The sequence below is a fragment of the Colletotrichum spaethianum genome, assembly GCF_022836535.1.
Source record: "Colletotrichum spaethianum MAFF 239500 DNA, contig33, whole genome shotgun sequence".
NCBI lineage: Eukaryota > Fungi > Ascomycota > Sordariomycetes > Glomerellales > Glomerellaceae > Colletotrichum > Colletotrichum spaethianum.
This window is the reverse complement of record NW_026054803.1, coordinates 156,350-177,079: the sequence shown is the minus strand read 5'-3', so window position 1 is coordinate 177,079 and position 20,730 is coordinate 156,350. Positions and strand designations below refer to the sequence as shown.

At 55.3% G+C, this 20,730-nt stretch overlaps 6 protein-coding genes across 6 annotated transcripts; 2 read left to right on the top strand and 4 right to left on the bottom strand.

Moving 5' to 3' along the window:
- Positions 1–2,278: 2,278 nt before the first annotated feature.
- ColSpa_10100 (uncharacterized protein) lies at positions 2,279–3,542 on the bottom strand (the record flags this gene model as incomplete). Its single annotated transcript, XM_049276312.1, has 2 exons — positions 2,279–2,939; positions 2,989–3,542. 2 exons carry the CDS (start codon positions 3,540–3,542, stop codon positions 2,279–2,281), a joined length of 1,215 nt encoding a protein of 404 aa, XP_049132269.1.
- Positions 3,543–3,572: 30 nt separating this feature from the next.
- Positions 3,573–4,787, bottom strand: ColSpa_10099 (multidrug resistance regulator 1; the record flags this gene model as incomplete). Its single annotated transcript, XM_049276311.1, has 3 exons — positions 3,573–3,734; positions 3,788–4,522; positions 4,596–4,787. The coding sequence occupies 3 exons, from the start codon at positions 4,785–4,787 to the stop codon at positions 3,573–3,575; spliced, it is 1,089 nt and encodes a 362-aa protein (XP_049132268.1).
- Positions 4,788–7,279: 2,492 nt separating this feature from the next.
- ColSpa_10098 (orotidine 5'-phosphate decarboxylase) lies at positions 7,280–8,386 on the bottom strand (the record flags this gene model as incomplete). Its single annotated transcript, XM_049276310.1, has 1 exon — positions 7,280–8,386. One exon carries the CDS (start codon positions 8,384–8,386, stop codon positions 7,280–7,282), a length of 1,107 nt encoding a protein of 368 aa, XP_049132267.1.
- A 4,455-nt stretch (positions 8,387–12,841) lies between these two features.
- On the top strand, positions 12,842–13,935 carry ColSpa_10097 (CDP-diacylglycerol--inositol 3-phosphatidyltransferase; the record flags this gene model as incomplete). The annotated part of the gene is made up of 3 exons (XM_049276309.1): positions 12,842–13,025; positions 13,089–13,465; positions 13,522–13,935. 3 exons carry the CDS (start codon positions 12,842–12,844, stop codon positions 13,933–13,935), a joined length of 975 nt encoding a protein of 324 aa, XP_049132266.1.
- Positions 13,936–14,602: 667 nt separating this feature from the next.
- On the bottom strand, positions 14,603–16,786 carry ColSpa_10096 (iron transport multicopper oxidase FET3; the record flags this gene model as incomplete). The annotated part of the gene is made up of 5 exons (XM_049276308.1): positions 14,603–14,837; positions 14,925–15,150; positions 15,235–15,820; positions 15,871–16,309; positions 16,395–16,786. The coding sequence occupies 5 exons, from the start codon at positions 16,784–16,786 to the stop codon at positions 14,603–14,605; spliced, it is 1,878 nt and encodes a 625-aa protein (XP_049132265.1).
- A 2,146-nt stretch (positions 16,787–18,932) lies between these two features.
- ColSpa_10095 (high affinity iron permease ftrA) lies at positions 18,933–20,195 on the top strand (the record flags this gene model as incomplete). Its single annotated transcript, XM_049276307.1, has 4 exons — positions 18,933–19,088; positions 19,144–19,586; positions 19,639–19,837; positions 19,890–20,195. The coding sequence occupies 4 exons, from the start codon at positions 18,933–18,935 to the stop codon at positions 20,193–20,195; spliced, it is 1,104 nt and encodes a 367-aa protein (XP_049132264.1).
- Positions 20,196–20,730: the final 535 nt, after the last annotated feature.

The following is a 20,730-nucleotide window of genomic DNA, read 5'->3' as shown; positions in this document are numbered from 1 at the left end:
TATTCGCTGGCTTAGGTAGAACAAACGATAGAAAGAGGGGGGGAGAGGATCGGGGAAAGAAAGGCGAGGCGAACACACGACTTTTCCCTGTGTGGTGTGTCGATGTGTGGGAAGTCGATTGGAGACTGAACGGCTGCAGTCTCTATTGGTGCTGAGGTGCAGGTGTGCGAGGGAGGACAAGGGACGCACAACGCAATAAAAATGAAGGAAGGTACGCGAAAGTACCGTGCCTGCGTCTTGTGCTTGTTGTGCTTGGTGTGTCGTCGTTGGAGTCGTGTCAGCCACAGTGAACCTGCTGCTTCTGTCGCCGCCGCCGCTGCTGTTGTTGTCGTTCCCGTCGAAAGTGCCTGACGAGCACGTAGCAGGTTTAGGTCGTTTTCTGCTGAAAGCTAGTGGTAGGTGAGAGGTGTAAAGGCAGATATCAATAAGACTTGGGCAAATGGTAGACGAATTGCGCCGGTAGGGTAGGTGCAACTGGGGAGCTGGGGGAAAAGTCTGTGGCTGTTCCCTTCATCAATGCCTCTGCGTGTATGTACTGCAATGCTGCTGCAGTATGGGGAAAAGTTGTGTCGAGAGACAAGATGAAATAAAGTGAGAGAGAGGGAGAAGCCACAGAGGGTGCAGCAAGGATGGGACAGCACCTGACCACCACAGCTCACTCTTTTCTCGATCGGCGATGGATAAGGGTCGATAGCTGGGCAGGGCTGGGCCTGGGGCCAGAACGAGGTTCAAGATTGTCGGGACAGGTGAAATGTACCTGAGCTAAGGTAGAGGAGGTAGGTGGGAATATGCAATGCGATGTTAAAAGCCTGGTGAGACAACTCGAGACAGGGCAGAGCAGAGCAGAGCAGAGCAGAGCGATAAATAATGATGTGTCGACGAGGTGTGACGGGGAGAGGTAGGTAGAATAGGCTCGCCTTTCCAAGGCCGAGACAAGACGGTCAATGAACGGTGGATGCTGGGAAATTAGAAAAGGGTAGCTCTCGATGATGATCCGCTGGTTTGGAACTTCTCGACTTTTGCTTTCCCCCCCCCTACAAAAAAAGAAGTGTTTGTCTTTCCGGTTTATATGTGGCAGGCCAGCCAAAGAGGAAAGCGCAGGTAGCCACCAGAGATCTGCACGGCGGACCAACGCAGCAGCAAACGGGGGGGTTTTTTTTTTTTGTTCAATAATGCCCGTTATCTGGTGTCTGTATGTCTGTCTTCCTGTCGGTCCTGATACCGGGGGAGTCCAACAAGTCGGAAAGCGGTGAAGCAGGATTCCCGGGAGACGGAAAACAGTGATGACGGGGGATGCAGGAGGAGAGCTTCTTGAATCAGTCTCTGGTCCGGTCAACCAAAAAAGAAGGGGGAAAAAGTCAGGGGAAAATTGCGGACAGAAAGAAAATGTGAAAAAGCAAGCGTCCAACAAGACGTTTGGCATGCCGCGACGTGTTGGCTGGCGTAAATTGATTTTTTGCTTCCCTTTCCGATACTGGGTCTCGTACCCCAGAAAAAAATTATCAAAGTGACAGAGAGAGAAAAAAAAAAAAGTCCACTGGTCGTCTAATGAGTCCGACCAATGCTTCAATGGATACAACACCAATCCCAGCTGGTGCCCTCCAGCTCAGGCACCCAAACGACGGAATACCCCTACACGATAGAAAAGCAAATGGGTTTATGGGATAACAAGAGACGTGTAAGGGTATATTTGGTCATGATTGCATTGTGCTTTTGAGGGCGTCCAGATGTGTGGCCTACCTACACCTCATCCTTATCCGTCACCCACTCACTTGAACCTTATCATGGTACGGAGCAACAGCAAATGTGCCTTTTTACGGGCATTTGGCGGCATGCGCAACACCGTGGAACCAACCGGTAAAGGTGCACCTTCCTTCCTCCTTCTCCCCCGGCGCTAAGTCCATACCGTCGACCCATATATCGAATAAAACCAGTCTGCGTCTGATTGGTCAATGTTGCGACCGGGGTGCCCTCCAGCGGTAAATCATGCGTGGGAACGTCTCCAACTTCAACCCACCAATGGATGCAGCCAATGGCACGACCTCAAACTCATGTACTCAGCCGCCGCCACGGCCGCGATTTCTGACTTTTGCAGCATCAATCTCACCTGCGACTCCCGAGAAAACTGCCTTGCCGTTTGCTGTCCATTCGTCCTTCCTTCTCCAATAGTCCTTGGGACTCTCGGCGTCAGGCGAGAGAGCCAGACTCAAACGTCCCAATTCGGCCTTTGTTACTGTCCGGTTCAAAGTTCTTTCCTCAGTCTTCCATAAAGGGGTGTTCAAACGGATGTCGGGTCGTACTGGTTTAGCAAGTTCCACACACTGTCATTCCCAAAATCCCCCTCAAACGTCGTCCCGGCCGCCGGCGGTGGCGGCGTTGCTGCTCCCCATGCTGGGAGGGATCCGTCCTCTGGTATTCCGTTAAGGTCGTGGTAGATGAGGTCTCCCATCGGAAATAGCGGTGCAATCGATGTGAAGTCCCAGCTATTTGGCAATGTCCACTCCGAGTGTGCTGATGGCAGCGGATACGCTGACGATGTGTCGGGAACTGTCGGCAGCGATGTCGGCGTCGCCACTGTGCTGCTTTTACTCGCTGGTGTGTCGGCCGTTGCCGCTGTCGCCGTCGAGACTGATCCGCGGGCAGATAGACTGCCGGTACTATCCGCCGTCGATGCCGGTGTCTGAGATGCCAAGCTCGACAGGCTTGGTGGCGGCGCCGGGTTTCCTACCGCCTTCTTGAACTTAGCAAAAATCGCCTGCAGGACACCTTTCGCTGCCTTCGCCAGAGGGTTCCTCTCCTGCATCGCTTCAAATCTCTCCGTAGTCCAGTGGAAGTGCTGCATAGCGCTGCCAGCCATCTCAAGGTTCTCCTTGGGAAACAGGATGTATATCGATGCCATGAGAACCACGGCATCAAAGCTGCCAAAGAATAGCGAGAAGCTAGACAAGATGGTTAGCTCAGCCCAGTTCCGTCGTTGGCAAGACTTACTTCCGCCACGAACCAGCATCGAGGCCCTGGAACGTGAGCATCTGGCGGTGAAGCATCTCGATACTGGCCTTGAGCGCTTCTGTTCGGCTCTTCTGTCGGTTGAAGATGTACGGCCGGTGCAGCGCCATCAAGTTGAACAGGTTCATCTGCGGTAGGTAGAACCGTACCGACTGCAGCCAGTAGCATGACGGGTCATCATCCCACTTCCTGTCTGGGTTCTCCAATCGGAAATACGCAGGCGTCGCTTCGTCCAAGTCCAGACACATTTGATGTACCCGGTCGACCTTGGAATAGTCTTTCGGACACGGACCGTCTTGTTCCAACTCCAGAATTTCCCGCATCGGGGCCACGAGCCTGAATGCCCAGATGCCCCTGGTCAACGGCGTCGGGGGGTCCTTCTCGTCATCCCGTGGCGCAACGGGGGTCTTACGGCGGTCCTTTGGCGGAGGTGTGTCGACGGGTAGACTTGGTGGACAAATGCGCCAGTCGATGCTGCCAGGACGCCCTAGCACGAGCGCACAGTGGATGTCCCTGGTTCCTGTCAGCCGAGTCATGTCTTTCCATCCTTGCTTCCCGACAGATTCTCACCATGTCATGAGAACCATGTACAACTTTCTTCGTCGCTGAATCAGCCACATGTTCTCGAGTATGTCACCGGTATCATCACTGTTCGGGGAGGGATCCAGGCTATCCCGGTGCATGCCAATCTCTTGCGCATCTCGAATGGCGCTGCCAATGGCATGCCACTGCGATCACTGTTAGCCTCGGCGACCTGTGGGCCGCGCACGGGGGCACTTACCGATTCCGTGACTTTAGCCATGTACTTGAGGAACGCCGCCCGAAGAAAATCGGCCTGGACCGTTGTGAGAGTGATCTGTCGTTTGCCCAACAGGGACAAAATGCCGACGCCGGACTCGCTATAGTCCGCCGCGAGATCCTCAAAGGTCATGTTGCCCGCATACTTAAGATGCTCATAGAACTCGTGGGACCCTTCCGGTAGGATCAGCAAGGCCGTCGCCAGAACCTGGAAGAGCAAAGCGGGAAACACCCTCAGATCAGGCGAGAGACCCTGCGGCCCAGAGTTGGAGAGCACATTGAAGGGTATGTTGTTCCACTCGGCAAACTGCTCCTTAAACAGGTCCTCCTCGAGGGCGTAGTACTGATGGTTGAACTCGCGGAAATACACATCAATGAGTTTCTCGATGTAGCCCTTGGCGGGCAGCTGTCTGATCAGAGACTTGTACCGCTCCTTCGTCGCGAACTGGTCCTCGATGTGCGCTGAGCCGCCGAGTTGCGACAGCGCCCCGTCGCCGTTTGCACTCTCAATCTTCCTCATCAGCCCGAGCGTAGAAGCACCGGCGTGGGAGTAGCCCCAGTTTGCGGCGGCGTTGGAGAGGCTCTGGACCTGGGTTGACTTTGCGCCTTCAGCCTCGGCCTTGCGATGTTCCTTGGCCGTGGGGGCGCCCGTCTCGTATTTGCAAGCATCTTGTTTGTTGCGCGACTTGCAGTTGGCGCATGGCAGGTCTCGGTCGCACTGCGCGAAAGCACGTCAGTTACCAATGGCGACGTCGATGGGAAGTGTTGTCGAGAGAGATAGGGCCACCCACCTTCTGCTTCCGACGATGGCATTCCGTGCAAGATATCACAACTCGTCTGCGCTTCTTTGGTGGCGGCCGGGCGTCTTGTGTCTGTTTCTGTGGCTGGTTTGGTGTTTGGGTCGGGCTCGGGTTCGAGTTCGAGTTGAGGCTTTCCCGCCCCGAGGGCGATTTCTCGGAGCTGTCACGCCGGTCGTCGGCCATGGTTGGCCGCGTTTGTATGATGACCTCTCTTTGGGTGCGGGTGGTGGTGGTGGTGAGGACGGGTATCGTATGTATGAATGGTCGTAATGTCGGGACTTTCTCTGTTCGTCGGCGCCACCAACTCGATGTTGATGGGATGGAATGGTCGGATATTCCGTTCGTGGGCGTGTGCCGATCGAATCCCCGCAGGCTCGGCACGCCGTTGATCGAGAATACGGTATACGGAGTGATCGCGCGCAAGACAGGCGCAACACCGAGAGGGAAAAGCGAAGAGAAAAGGGAAAAACCAGCAGTTTCGGGTACCGTCGCAATCCGTCGTGGGTTCGAGCGGCACGAATGGATGATTACGAAAGCAGAAAAGGTGGGAAGACCATCAAAGGGGGACCCACGATCGTCTCTTCTCGACAATGCCAGCCGAGTACGTTGGAGCCAACCTCACGGTGCACTGTGCAAGGAACAGCAGGGGCCGTAGCAAGAAATAGCAGCAAGCCAAAAAGCTGGGGAGACGAAGGAGTGAGGTGTGCGTATCCGAAAAACCGGATGTGTACCGGGGTCCCGGATACCCGTGGCAGGCAGGCGCTTTCCCACACTATTCCTACCTCACCTTGCCGCACCGGGCGTTGCGCTTCGCCACGGCAGAGTACTGTAGTGTAAGTGGCCGAGATCAATGGTGGGGCCGGGAGTTGTTTGGTCCGCCTTGGATGGAAGTGGTGGATATATCCCAGGAGCTTGGGTGTAGAACTTGGAAGAGAAGAGAGCTTGTCAAAGACTCTTCTAATCCCCATGTTACTACATGCAGCAAACTGGTAAACGGCTCCGGAATACACTTGCACATTTGAGACAAAGACGGCAGACGTCTCTGACGACACCGACGAGAGCGAACGGCCACCGGGTCCAAGGTGTCGCCGCAACAATGCTCCAATCTGAGCTAGCTGCTGTTTTATGGTTCGCCTACTTGCAGCTTCGAACCGCCTAAGCTTTTGGATTTGGCGCCTTTCCGCTGCTTCGTTGACATGGATGACCCTCTCTCGCCTTACTGGCGGCCTTGAACAGGCTGCCCAGCCGCCTTTTCGTCAGATTCAAGTACCTACCGATGCGGTCTCTTCTCCTACTACATCATGCTCTATGCAGGCCGTTGCAGGTCAAGGCGGGAGTCTACCGCAAGTGCCCGTGCCGTTCGCGCTGGCCTAGTCCAGAGGGACTACTTGACGAGAAGCGCCCTCCAAAGAACACTAGGAGAGGAAAGGGATACAGCCATGGAGGGGTAGGGCCGGCAGCCTGCCGACAGGGGGCACGGCGCGCCGAACGAGAAATACGACGTCCACGTATCGCACGGTCGTGGACTCGACAACCCCCAATGGCATTGCACCCTTCGGTGTCGTCTGGAAAATGCCAGGACGAAATGCGCGTGTACTGCTCCCCCGGCCGACGACGACCTTGCTCCTATACCTACCCCCTCCCAGTTCCCGTTGCTTCTCGAGCGCGTGGCAACGATGCAGTGCTAGACTCTAAATTCGCCATCTTGGGGGAAACAGCTGTCGGCGAGCTCGCAGCTCTGACCCCTCCCCCCCCTAAACTTCGAGGTACACTAGAAGGTCGGGATGGAGTGCGGAACATGCTGCATCCCGGGGAACCTTGTCCGCCAACCCCCGTCGGCTCAGATCGGAGTTGGCGACTTCTTGTCCTCGCTTGCTGGCTGTCCTGCCGCCCATGGTAGACCTGTAAGCCTAGTACTCTGTCGTCAGTAGCCAATGGTCGGTTAATCGTCAATGGCAGACGGCAAAGTGACGAATGAACACTCCGCGAGCCTCGCCCCTGTGCTGCCTTGCTCCGTCCTTTGCCCATGTCATACTTTACTCTACCATGCCTGGATGCCACATGCCACACGCCGTGTCGTTAGGAACCTGCTTTACCTTTATCTCGTCATAGCGCGGAGGACGATCAACGGCAAACCACGCACATAGTTTAGCTTCTGAATTGCCGATAGCCGACACCTGCACTGAGTAAGAACGAGCTACTCAGGGTGTCACATCCATCGATGAACCGCTGCCGCCCTTCTCGATGGATAGATGGAAGGACGTGTGCTCACGATCCAGAGGACTTGTAGTTGGACTGGAGATCGAGGCATTGGCAAAAGATGTAACAGAGACGGTCAATTCAGTGATATATCAACTGCGACTGTCCACTTTGTGTTTTGCATCCGTAGAACCTGATCAATATCAACGCCAGCCCCCCTTTTTGTTTTGAGCCCGTCCCGGATCACCTACCCCCGTCTAAGAGTCCGTCCTAGTGCCGAGTCCGATTCCCGTTTCTTCTACGACATAATATCATTGCAGACCCGAAAATGCGTCAACCTGCGGACGATAGTCGCCCGTACTGAACAGAAGACCCCAAAAAGCCCCCAACGTCGGTGCGGCCGGGGGAAAAAACAACAAGAATAAACACGCCTGGGTATTTGATTTGGGGGTGTGTGTGTGTGATGGAAGAGTCGCCTATGCTACTCGAGAGAGATACGCCTTCCAGGCCTTCCTGCGGTATCTCTCGGCCTCCGACTGAGGGTCACCCGCCTTCAAAATACCACGCCCGACAATGACGATGTCAGTACCGCAGAGCTCGACGAGCTTCTGGGGCGTGTTGTACTGCTGTCCCTTGCCGTCTCCCGCGACGCCGCCGTTCTCCTCGTCACCCTCCGGAGGCAGTTGGCAGCCAGGTGTCATGTGGATAAAATAATCTCCCGGCTCAGTGTTGAGGCTCTCCTGGGATACGAAGCCCATGACAAAGTTCTTGTTCTCCCTCGCGGCCTCGACGCAAGCCTGTGTGTACTCCTTGTTCATGAAGTTGCCGGCGCTCGACATCTGAGCCAGGATGAGAAGGCCGCGGTCCATAGGGGCCTCCTCAATACCTGCGTACAGGACCTCTTCGGAGCTGTGGGACTCGTTTCTCGGGAAGCGAGGAGAGGGAGCCGGCTCGAAGTGTTGGGTCAACGTCGTGATGGACACGATGCTACCCTTGCGTCCGTTGATGTCGGATGGCCGCGGCGTACCGATTGTGTGCTCGTGACCATCTCCATTGTCCTCCTCGTAGTCGTCGAAACTCTCCGACCTCGGCGTTCCGACCGTAACCGATGTTTTCACTTCGTAGGGGTACCGTTCACGCCAGCGTGCTGCGGCCTCGGCGAGAGCTGTGACGGCAGCCTTGCCCGGTACCATGTTGACGTTGGTAATGTGGGCCCATTCGATGATCCGTGCCGAACCAGCAACGTATTGCATCTGGACCGTGTTGCCAATGTCGCCAAACTTGCGGTCCTCGAAAATGAGGAAGCCGTGTTTGCGAGCTATCGCGGCAAGCTTGGCCCCAGTGCCCGTCTGCGGATTGTAGTCCCATCCGGCGACAATATCGTGGTGCGTCTTCAGTACCACGATGGACGGCCCGACCTTGTCGGCCAGGTAGAGCAGTTCTCTCGCTGTCGGAACGTCGGCGCTGAGGCACAGGTTGGACGCCTTTAGATCCATCAAGCGAAGTAGATAGGCCGTAAGTGGGTGGCTGGCCGATTCGGCGCGACTAGCGAAAGTCGCCTTCAACGTACCGTGAGAAGTCATCCTAGCAGATGTCCCCAGTACTGGAGCGCGCCTGCCAACTGTACGCGGAGGATGTTTATGAGTTCGTGTAGCAATTGAGAGAGTCCACAAGAAGGCCCAGCAGTGAAGCTTTGAAATGCAAGGCTGTGAAGTATCTGTCCGTTTAGCTTTACCGAGGTCGATGGGGGTGAGCCACCGAGACGGATGGGGTGGGTTGTGTTGTGGCGAGACGGTTGCGAGAGCGCGAAAAGGGTTTTTGTACAAGCACAACAGCGGACGGTCACAATGGTTCAGAGCCGCGCGTGTCGTTGTCGTTATCGTTGTCGTTGTCGTTGTCGTGTCGGGCCGGACTTGGGTCTGAGTGTGCTTGACCGACGTGGGCGTGACGTGATTCAGAGGTAGACAAACCTCATCTAGTAGATGAAGACAGGAAAGGGGAAGGGGAGCGAAAGGGAGAATCGAAAAAGCTAGGTGGGCTGGACTTTTTAGTGAAGACTAAAACAGATAATAAGTTACTGAGCCCAATTTGTGCAATGACTGTGGGGGTGCGCTTAAGATTACATAGAGGTACGGAGTACTACGAGCGGCCGACTGATTGAAAAATTGACGAGGGGGGGATGAGGGGTTCTTGCTCTTCACGCCTCGTTCTACGAGGGGATTGGAGGGAAGGCACAGAGAGAGGAGAGGGGTAAGGGGTTTCGGGGCAAAATAACAAGAGGGACTAACAATGTGTGCATGGATCAAATGCTCTGTTCAATGAAAAGAGGAGAGAGGCTTATTGTCGACGAGCACGGTTAAAGGGGAATGAAAGGAGAGCCAAGAGAGCAAATAGTCCCTTGGGGCTTGGTCATAATTCCGCGGGTTGTGCGTCCGAGGGATCCTCCGTCCTATTTTTTCCCAACTCAAAGCTTCCTGCCCCTTTTCCTGTGATTCCTCTTTCTCGGAATTTCAATTTCTCGTTTGCTTATGCCGTCGTTCGTTCAAGGAGAAGTCTTTGCCAGCTTCTCGCTGCTGCTTCAGTGCTCTTCCGTCGGGGATATTATATAATCGGGGTCAGGCTGGCCGGGGACACCGCCGTTCTTGGCCGAGATGGACGATCCCGACACCTTCGATTCGATCTAAAGTACCCTGGATCGACTACAAGAATGTTGGTGTGGGCTAGTTGGTGGTGTACGAATAGGAGGTATGCCGACCTTCCATGTGGCATCCCGGCAAACAGTCCAGTCCATGCCGCCGCCAATGCCAACCTAAGAGACTTACTTCTTCCAGGCAGGCGGATGGGCTTTGTCGCCGACGAGCAGTCAAGCGACGATTCAATTCATAGCCGACCTCAGCTCACATCACCTCACCGTGGCGTCGCGGCCAGTTGAGAGGCCGCCGGACGACAGATCCAGCGCCGAATCGTGCCTTGGTAAACCAACCTGAAAAAGCCCGAGTCGCGGCTTCATCCCTTGTTGACGGTAAAATGCCTGAGTCGATCTCCAAAGGCAAAGGGACGTGGGCAACCAGATGAGATAGGCTCGAACCCACCCTTCTGCACCTTCTGGAACCAGACCAGACGTCCGCCAAAAGTATTTTTTCTCTCGCCGTCCAGACCCTGCAAATGTGACGTGTAGCCCTGCGGACATGGGTTTTTTTTTGATTGCCGTCAATAAACTGGCCGACCGCAGCAACCGCCAACTGCGCAGTTCATTGCAGTTCGCAGCTAGCGTTGCACAGCATACACCACAGAGCGACCACACCAACCCTGAGTCTGTGTGTGTCTTGCTTTGCATCAACAAGTGGCATGGCGAATCGCATCTGTCGTATGGTCGGCTCGTTGCAAAATGTGAAAGAAGTCCAGCATACGCCGAAAGTTGATAGGATTTGTGCGAAAATATGCTCAGGCACGAAACAGCCATCACGACTTTGCCACAGATGGTCGGACTCAATTGCCAGTGCATCGACGATGAGAGACAGAGGCCGGCCGAGTTCGATTGTCGTGACCCAGAAACTGGGCAACTGGCCCCCTGTGTTTGACCGCGGCCATCAAAACTCGACACCGGATGCGGCAACAATATGTCTTGTGCGGTGTGGCCGCTGCCTCCAGAACCACAAAACGGCGAAGGCTGCGGGCCAGAATGTGTAGGCGTCACGCATCCATGACTCTGTCGGCCTATCAACTCGGGGCGGTTGGGAAATATCGTGCCATGCCCCTGGGTCTTAGTTCCACCCAGTAAGGCAGTATCGTGCCATTTCATGAGGAAGAGACGGGAAGTCCAATGAACCGAAGAACGGTGTGTTTTCTTCCCCGCAGCCATGCTACCCTTTGTTAGAGCCCTGGGTCTCGCTTCTTTCCCACATTTGACAGCCCAACGACTTCCACCGACGGCAGCAAAAAGGGGCGAAGGGCCCGTAGGGATTATGGACACATCTCGAAATCGTTGAAAAGCTCCAAGTTGTCCCAAGCGCGTGGCCTCGCGATGCAAACCAAATCCCATCCGGGAGAGCATCAGGTGTAACTGAATGAGCGTCACAATCGCCTGTGGTATTCAATAAACCACGCCCGTGTCCCACTCTGGGAAGCGACGCACTCGGGCTTCTGCCACCGGTAGTTGTGGAAGGCTGTCATGAGCTGTAAGGTTGTGTATCATAGCTCTCCGCCAGATATCAAGCCGAGGTCACTTCCGTTTGGGTCTGATTTTGTAAAGTCTAGACGAGCACACGGTCCGTCAACGCCCCCAAGCGAGAGTCAACCTTGACAGACACGCCTTCTTCACAAGCTTGACGACTTGCGTGACAGCGCCAGTCCGTGACTGTCTAGTCATTCTGACGAGAACCAAAGCTGGACTAGAGAAGCACTGTGGCCTCGTGCGCAACTGTCGGTCTTTGATAAAAGATATGCCTCTCCGCTCGAGCGTGGTTTCAGCGAATTGCTTGCGCGGCGTCCGTGTCTGTTGCTGAGCAGTGGGATTGAGTATTTGTCGAATGTCAAGCGATGAACGGAATCGAGTGCGGGGTACTATTCGAGAACTACCAAGGCGGGGTTATTGGAGGTCTGCTTATCGCCAGACGAGAAGGTGCTCGAGATAAGTGTGAGCGGCCATGTTGAGCAGACAGGGAACCAGTTCCGAGGTTGACGGGCTATCTCGAGCACATGACGTGTAGTCGAGATAACCAAACCCGGGACATGCTGACTTGCTGGCATCGGGTTGCAGAAACATTGCACGCCGTGGGTAACGTCTGCTTTCAAGTCTGAGGTTGTGTTGTGGTCGCCTTGAGTTGGTGTTATCCTCATGCCGTTGATATCAGAATAGCAGCGGCGAAAGGGCCTAGAGGAGCGTTGGCTGGAGCACCAAGCTGGCCATCATTACCTCCCGACCGTTTATCTCAGCCGAAAAGCAGTGGTTGAGTACACGATAACGCCTGACACGAGAGAAGTGACGATGGAGCAATGACAATTGATAGGAGACACATCTTGTTGGGTTACCTACTGACTTTGGCTCTTTCCTATTTGTGCATTGGATGCTAATGCAAGGTAGCAGCGGATTGCAGAGGTGTCTTATCTCTTATCGCCCTTATCATTGCTTATCCAAGAACCCGCTTCCTGGGCCCTGCGGCGCACGCTTAGGTAGGTCGAAGCCGACAGCAAGGGCCCAGCGCCATCAAACCCCCTGTCAAAAATCCACTAAAAGGGCAGTTTGTGTCGAGAGAGCGTGTGTCCACTGCAGATCCGGGCCGCATATGAGGTACGTAAGACTGCCCGAATAGCTAGCAAGTCGCTGCGGGTGCTACGTAAGGTCGGCCAAGGCACGACTGGATCAAGTATACTAGGTATGTACCCATCGCGGTCGCTTCGTACCCTCGCCGTACTTGGCCGTAGAACCAAAGAGAAGGAAATACTTTACGTAGCCGTTGGTCACTTTACGGGTTATTGGGAGAGGCAGCAAGGCCAAGCACGATGCGGATAGCGCCGCCGTAATTAATCGGGCTGCCGGCCCCAAGTAATCTACCCAAGCACAGGCGATATACTGGTAGCGCGTACGGCATCCATCTCATTGAGGTAAGGTAAGCTAGGCGAAGGTACTCCAGCATTTTCAACCGACAACTCCGTCTCGTCCGATCCCACATCAGCACTGGCATCTTCTCTCTGTATCGGCTACTACTGCTCGCACACCTTTTCTCAGGCTTCAGCTGCCAAGTCATCCAACGCGCGTCGCCTCTCTTCAACATTTCTGTTCTCCTTTGCGCCAAACGGCCTCCGCTATCGACAACCCATCTGCTAAAAGTTGGCAATCTTGTTCTCATCTGCATCCCTTGCTTTCGGAAACGAATCCTGTCACTAGGAGCCACTTATCGATCATCCGTGCAACCTCCACTGCAACACCGGCTGCCTCGGTCACCTCGTCCACGCTTTTTGAAAGCTCTTCACGCCCCATACTTCGACACTTCAACGTCTTTCATCTGCTGAGACTCGTCGTATAGCATCCCATCACCATGTCGGCACGACAAACGAGGCGCCAGGCCGCCCAGGCCGCTGCTGGCGAATTGCCCAAGGTTGCCAGCGAAGAACCCGCCCAACAGGTTGCGATGAATGGAAATAGCAACGAAGCTTCTTTGACGGAAGCCTCGGACGGTGGCCCTAAGGAGAACATCTTTCTGTTCTGGCCCAACATCATCGGTATGGTTTTTTGCTGAACTGAGAGGTTTTCAATACGTCGCTAACCAGCACGTGTTATCACAGGCTACTTCCGCATCGTCCTCGCCATCGCCTCCCTCTACTACATGCCCCTCCATCCGCGAACCTGCTCTCTGCTATACAGCGTATCCTGCCTTCTGGATGCCCTCGATGGATACGCTGCGCGCGCGTTTGAACAATCGACTCGCTTCGGCGCCGTGCTGGATATGGTTACGGATAGATGCACAACCTCGTGCTTGCTGGTTTTCTTGTCCTGCGCGTTTCCTCGTTGGACCATCGTTTTCCAGATGCTGCTGTCGCTCGACTTCTCCAGCCACTACATCCACATGTACACCACACTCTCCATGGCGGGCTCTGACAGCAGCCACAAGAACATCGACGAGAGCCGCAGCAAGATCCTCTATTTATACTACACCAACAAGGTTTGCGATGCTACAGAACCCCTTCCCGTTGTACGCTTGCTGATCATTTCCCCCAGACCGTTCTCTTCGTCGTCTGCGCCCTGAACGAGCTCTTCTTCATCGCCCTTTACTTACTGAGCTTCTCGTCCCCGCTGCTTTCGCCGTCTCTCCTCAGTTCCGTGTCCAACTCGGAGGCTATGCAGATCCAGGCGGGCGCCCAAGTCAACACGTCTCTTCTGAGCCACATCTTTCCGAACCCCTATAGCGCTGCCGCTCTCGAGCTTGCCCGCGCGAACAAAATGGACTCAACTTGGCCGTGGATTCTTGCTTCCATCAGCTGCCCTGTCATGTTGATTAAGCAAGGCATCAATGTCGTACAGCTCGTCAACGCGAGCAAGTGGCTGGCCGAGGGCGATGTCGCCGCGAGACGGGCGAAGGGCTGCCCAAGAAGAAGACCAAGAGCACCTAGAAGCACCACAAAATGGTGCTAGATGCGGGTGCACCGCTGATCGTGGCATACCATGTCAATCACCTAGGAATCTTCTTGAACAAGACGGAGTTTGCAACGCAGCGATGTGACCCAGAGAGCCGGACGACCTGGCAACAGCGTCAAACCGGTGGCCGGAGGGCATGCCCCCGTCGGCAGGGCAGATGTAAACGGCCAGGCGAGGAGAAAAGCCGACCGTACGTACGAATGCGTGCAGTTACATCACTACAGTGGAAGGGCGGGGAATGACGAGAGTGGGGGGAGGGCTTTCTTTGTCAGGCTGGGGGGACTCGGAATATAACGACACCAGTTGCTACGATAGCAATTGCCCGGCTAGGAAGGCTGAGGACAACCAATGGGGAAGGAGGTGATCGACCGAGTGTCAGGTTCAGGAGTCAGGAGTTTGTCGTTTTATTTACTCGATTTCTTTCATACATTAGACTAATTGATGATTCATCTATCCAAGACTCGGGCTGAGTGGCGCAACACATTCTGACCAGTCCAGTGGTGTATCGCGCAGCTCCAGGGGTGGAAACCGTCCGGAGGCTCCAAATTCTCACTAGAGAGTTCGTGGAGCCGAAGCAGGCTGTACAGGCTGTTTGGAGTATGTTGAGCCCACAGGTTCCTTCCCCAGGTGACAATCTCTCCGAATGTCAGTTGAACGATGACCGTCAAGTCCGAGCGGCACCCGACCCGCCGGACACGGCTCCGACCATGACTGGTTCTTTCTGCTGAGCATCGCCGGTGTGTGCCACCGTCGCGGCCGTACCCGACGCCGAACCCGCGTATCGGGCCCCGGAAGGACCGTCCTCTGTCTTGGCCAGACCGTACCATGCCACAACGAGAACCCCGAGGATGCCTGTCACGCAGCTAAAGACGAGGGCCACGATTCCCCGTGCGGTAAACCTAGTTTGTCATGTGTCAGCGCATGTTGACGAGGAGAAAAGGGGGCGGTGCTGGAAGCGCCTTGAAGGTGGATTGGGAACAGCATACCCATCAGGAAGACGCCCCGGCGGTGCGTTCTGCCCGCTCAGGTCCAGGAAGTCCTTGGTGTTCCCTGCCGCGTTGCCGGTGGTCGGGACGTTGGCTGCCGCGCAGACGTCTAGGTGGCTCTGGGGGATGGACAGCGTCTTTTGGAGGTCCAGCGGCGCCTCGACAAAGGTGGCCAGTAGGCCTGATGTTACGTGCCATTCGATGTGGCAGTGGAAAAGCCAGACGCCTGTGTGCCAAGACGTTTGTTAGCCTCGGGTTGTCAAAGTGGACAACGTCGACGGTACAGGGGATAAAATAAAAAAAGACTTACCCGGGTTGTTCGCCCGGAAGCGCAAAACAATGTTTCCGTTCGGCCACACAACGAGCGTATCGCGCCGCATGGGCATGGCGGGGAAGTCGGCCTCGGTGACGTTGGCGTCGGCGAAGGTGCCGCCCTCCTCGGGCGCGCGGTACAGGGCCTGGAAGTCGTGGCCGTGCAGGTGGAAGGGGTGGCGGCCCGAGTCGAGGTTGTTGACGACGATCTGGACGACGTCGCCGCGCTCGAGGACGAAGCTGTGCGTGTAGTCGCCGTAGACCTCCGGGCTCGTGGCGGCGGCGTCGCCGGCGGAGAGGGCGGTATAAAGGGTCGGGACCTTGGGGGCCTTGTAGGTGATGTTGTTGAAGAAGGCGTAGTTTGCGCCGTCGCCGAGGTTGTCCATGATCACGTCCAGCTCGACGGTCCGCGAGGGCTCGGGAAGGAGGGGCTGTTTGTCGTAAGGAGTGAGGGTCATGTCGTCGAACGGGTCAAAGGTGTCAAGTGTTGCCGGCGGGCTGAGGGGCTTCGAGGCGTCGTAGACGAGCCAGCCTGTGACGTTGTAATTGAGGTCTGCGGGGAGCGTGTCGAAAAGGGTCTGCTCCTGTTAGTCAAGGGCAGGGCACGAAGAGGGTTGGCTTGGGTGCGGCTTACGGTGTCCATGCTGCCGACAATCGCAAAGTTGGACGTGGTGTCGTTCCGGGTCTTGACTAGGAAGCTATACCTCTGAGCGGCGGAGATGTAGATCATGCTCGCCTCCGCCGGCTCCGTGTAGACGCCGTCGACCTCGACGATGGAGATGTTGTGGCCCTCGATCCAGACGTACTGGCCGGCGAAGGCGGCCATGTTGACCATACGGAAGAGATACGTCTTGCCGGGCTGGACGGATACTGTGAGGTTCTGCGTGTCGTTCATGAGGGCGGCCTGCGGGACGGGCTCGGCGCCGGTGGGGTTGCCCTTATTTATGAAGCCCGGGATGAGGTTGGCCATCTGGTCATGGTACCAGTCAGATAGGGAGACGACAACCTCTTCGTCGTACTGGTCCTTGAACGGGGAGCTTGGGTCGTGGATGATGAGGGCGCCCTGAGACCATCTGGATACTGGCTTTGGGTGTGGGAGTGGTACCAATACGTCCCTGGCTGGTTGATCTATACAATGTTAGAGAAGCTCTGCATTACTCTTCTCCCATCTCGTCTTTGTAGCTGCTGCTCACAGTGAAGTTGTACGTGAATGACGAGCCCGGCGGGATGGCGCACTGGCTGACTTGCGCCGGTCCGTCCATGTGAGTCGTGCCATTCATGTACAAGCCGTGGAAGTGAAGGGACGTCGATTGGTTCCCCAGGTCATTGTGGACGTTGATGAGAACGGTGTCCCCGACATTGGCATCAATGCGAGGAATCGGCCATTGCCCATTGATGCCAATGGCTGGGCGGTCAAAGGCGCCATCTGGGTTCGCCGTTACCCAGCCGATGTTGAAGTCGTGCGAGACCGTGGCGGCGTAGGCGGTCCTCGCGAGGGCGGCGATGAGAGCCAGGAGGAATGTATTGCCTGCCATTGTTGTGCGGCCCATGGTGGATTTGGAGAAGACAGCCAGAGGAAGAAGAGTCTCTGGGTGGCACGACCACGACTTTGTGTATCCTGTCAGATATCGGCTGGCCCACGAGACGAAAAGTGCCTTAGCGAGGACTACAGTCGAGGGAAATGAACCTCTACAAACTTTGGTGCACTTGATCAAACGGCAACTTCTAGCGAGGGCGCCATGCTCGCCACGCTCGCTGGGGTGACCTTCTCCCCATCCGTAACAACAACCCCCCAACCCCCAAGTCATCTTATCAATCTGATCTCCTCATAGCCCGACACACCTCCCGTTCCAGCTCTTAGGTAGGACCGGAGAGGGATGGGCTAATTTAGTCCAAGGTATAGCATCTTATCAGATGCAACGAAAGCAAGCCGGCGCTGCCACTAGCGCAATTTCAGTCAAACATGGCTTGACGCCCTCCTCTCGCAGGATGTTTGTCCTCCCACACTACTTGAACCGAGGAAAACCTTGGCCACCAGACTCATTCGCCCGCCGGATTCTCGGCATCAGTGATGACAGTAAGGGAGAGAGGGAGCGGGGGCGCTTCTGCGTTGGAGATCAGATAACCGGGGTCCCCTACACGCTACACCCAAGAAAAAGCTTGTCTCTCCACGCTAATGTAGCCCGGGTCTCGCCTAGCCATCTCCAAAGGTTCCAAGGTGGGCAAAATATGGCCTGTTCAAAGGGAGGGTCGTGCAAGAGTGGGAGCATGGGCTCGACCTTTTGCCCGCCGGTACCAATGGTTTTTGGGTGTTTCCTCTTCGGGGGTTGCCAGCAGTCCTTGCTCAACGGGGTGTCTTTGAAGACTCGAGATGAACGCCTCACGGATCATACTCTGGCTGTTGAGATCTCGAGGACGTGGCCGAAGTTGTTCTGTTCCTATATCGTATTCCTGGGGGGGGGGGGGGGGGGGGGGGGGGGGGGACAAGATTGCCTTAAAAGCTTGATGGGAGCTAAGAAAGCCCGACGGGATGGTTCTCTGTAAAGGTTGCTTCCAAATCCCTCAACCCACTAGATGGATCAGCGGCGATCACAGTAATGTCGAGGGAGCTCCGCCATCGTCGAAGCGAAGCAACTAGGTGACAATATTACGAGTAATGGTCCCAATCTGCAGAACAAGGTGGTTCGACGGGGTCCGTATGAGTCCACCTTGGCGCGACCACGAAGACTGGAACGCGACGGCGGCTTGTCTTCAGTGTTTCTCGTCCAGTCGAGCTACACCACAACAAATGCCCTGCGCAACGCCAACCGACGGGGCATTGGAGACTGACCGCTGTTGATCTCTAGGCTTTGATCAACACTCCAGTTGTTTCGGTGACAGCTTCGATGTTATTGCCCAACCCCACCAGGAAGATTCGGAAAACCCAATACCAACTGTGTCATCCCATGTCGGATGTCAGGAACTACAGGCCCCTCGGCAACTCAAGCATCGGCATCATCCATCAACTTTTCTGTATCGAAACCCTCGAGGGGTCTTGCAATATGGTCAACACAGAAGTGCCTCAGCCTATCCCTGTTTCGTTCCGAGACCCTCCATCCTCCATCCTCCGATCCGCGCTAAGCAGGTCGAGCCGGTCTAGGAATGTAGCACTTCCTTCCCATGCAGACCAACCCGACGACACGAAGCGAGCAGCAGCAACCGGCCCGTACTAAGATTGTTTGGCAAAAAAGCTTGCTGCGAGAAAATGGTCCGGTTGACTAAATGCAACCATGAGACAGACTCTGGTCGGTGGCGGTCTTACTGGCTCCCACGTGTCGAGCCCGCACCAGCTCTGCCCCATGTCCTCGCCTCGTCTTTCCCTCTCGGCTGCTGCTCTTGTGTCACCTCGAAACTTGCCGAGAACTCAGTCAAATGCCCTCGTCGTTAAAGTATACTACGGGGCACGGTCTGCTTATTATCCAGATATGCCTGCTCTCTCTCATTTGCTCTGAGCCGCTAGCGTTCCGCCATCCGACGCTCGTCTTTGCGCCACCGAACAGGTACCCTGACCTAATGATTATCTGATTTGATTTATCAGATCAAGTTGTTCTCACCATCTGTGCCAGACAAAACCTTCCCATCCGCTTGCCCCTTTCTCTCTGGCCTTGACTGCAACGCGCACACCGTCTTTCACTTGCCATTCTTCGTTACTCCGCAATGGCTGTCGACGTCTTCTCCGTGCCGGTATTTCTCGTGGTCTTCAGAGAGTCTCTGGAGACCGTCATAATCGTCTCGGTCCTGCTTGCTTTCCTCAAGCAGACACTCGACGGGCCAAACAGAGATTTGGTCGTGTACAAATCCCTGCGTAAACAGGTATTGACTTCCTCCCCTCTTCGCATTGGGATTGCGGCTGATACGCTTACCGTAGGTCTGGCTCGGTACGGGCATCGGCTTCCTGATATGCCTGGTCGCCGCGGGCGCCGTCATCGGCGTCTTCTACAAGCTCGGCCGAAACAGCTGGGATTCCAACGAGCTGTACTATGAAGGCGCCTTCTCCCTCGTTGCCGCCATCATTATCACAGTCATGGGCGCCGCCCTGCTCCGCATCGGCAAGATGCAGGAGAAGTGGCGTGTCAAGCTCGCAAAGGCCATGGAGACCCCAATCAAGACCGGCGCCAACCGGGGATGGTTGAAGCACTTCGCCGAGAAGTATGCTATGTTCATCCTCCCTTTCATTACCGTTCTCCGAGAAGGTATCGAGGCCATTGTTTTTGTCGCCGGCGTTTCCTTTTCCGCCCCTGCGACTGCCGTGCCGCTCCCGGCCGTCGTCGGGTTGATCGTCGGCGCTCTGGTCGGTTATGTCTTGTACAAGTGAGTGATCTGCGTCTAATGGCATGCGATCATCCTGCTGATTCTCGCAAAGGGGTGGGTCTACGGCCAAGCTGCAAGTCTTCCTTGTCGTCTCAACGTGCCTACTGTACCTTGTTGCAGCCGGCCTCTTCTCTAGAGCAGTCTGGGATTTCGAACAACAAGAGTGGAACAACGTCGTCGGTGGTGACGCTGCAGAGCTTGGCAATGGGCCGGGCTCATATGATATTGGCAAGAGCGTCTGGCACGTCAACGTAAGTCTGCTCACTTGAAATGCCTCGTATTCGTGTGCTGATTTTTTGCAAGTGTTGCAGCCCCGAGTTGAACGGCGGCGGCGGTTGGGGCATCTTCAACGCCATTCTCGGTTGGACAAACTCCGCGACGTACGGCTCCGTCATCGCCTATAACGTCTACTGGATCTTCGTCATCGCGTGCTTCTTCGTTATGAGATTCCGCGAGACCAAAGGACACTGGCCGTTGACAAAACCGAAACCCTCTCAACATGGTGACAGGCACGTTTCGGATGACCCGAGCGGGAGCGAGGAACAGTCCGGAACGTCCGAAAAGGACAAGGGTGCAGCTACTACCAAGACTGTCACTGCTTCGTCTTAACTGGCTCGATGACACCCGAATTTTCCTGCAACCACTGCTCGTTCTTTGTCCCTTGCATATCCTATTGACAACGTTGAGATTCCAAACTTCGTTGTTAGTTTGCTTGTATAATGGGAGACGGGTAAATGGCTCAACTCAGTCGAGGGAGCGTTCCAGACAAGAGTATGTAGCAATCAAATAAGACGATCTTTTAGTAGCTGCGATTATATCCCTCGTTATTCGGAAGACCCCCATCTGTCCGGGAGGGTTAGGCAAGCGTTTATCCATCAAGCTACCGCTCTTTCGATGCGTAAAGTGGATAACTGCTTTAAGACGACCACTCTAAGCCTTGGAATGAGGCCAAGTAGATGACCACGGAGACTTAGCGTTGAAGTGTGGTTGGGGCGGCGTGGCATGTATATGCTGCCGTACAAAGGAGGTTCTCCAACCATGCCCTCAATCATCCTTGGTCCTGGTGTTCCCAATCGTCACTGCGACATCAATAATAGACAAGGAGCTTTAAGGGAACCGAAGAGATGGTGTCGTAAATTCTCGT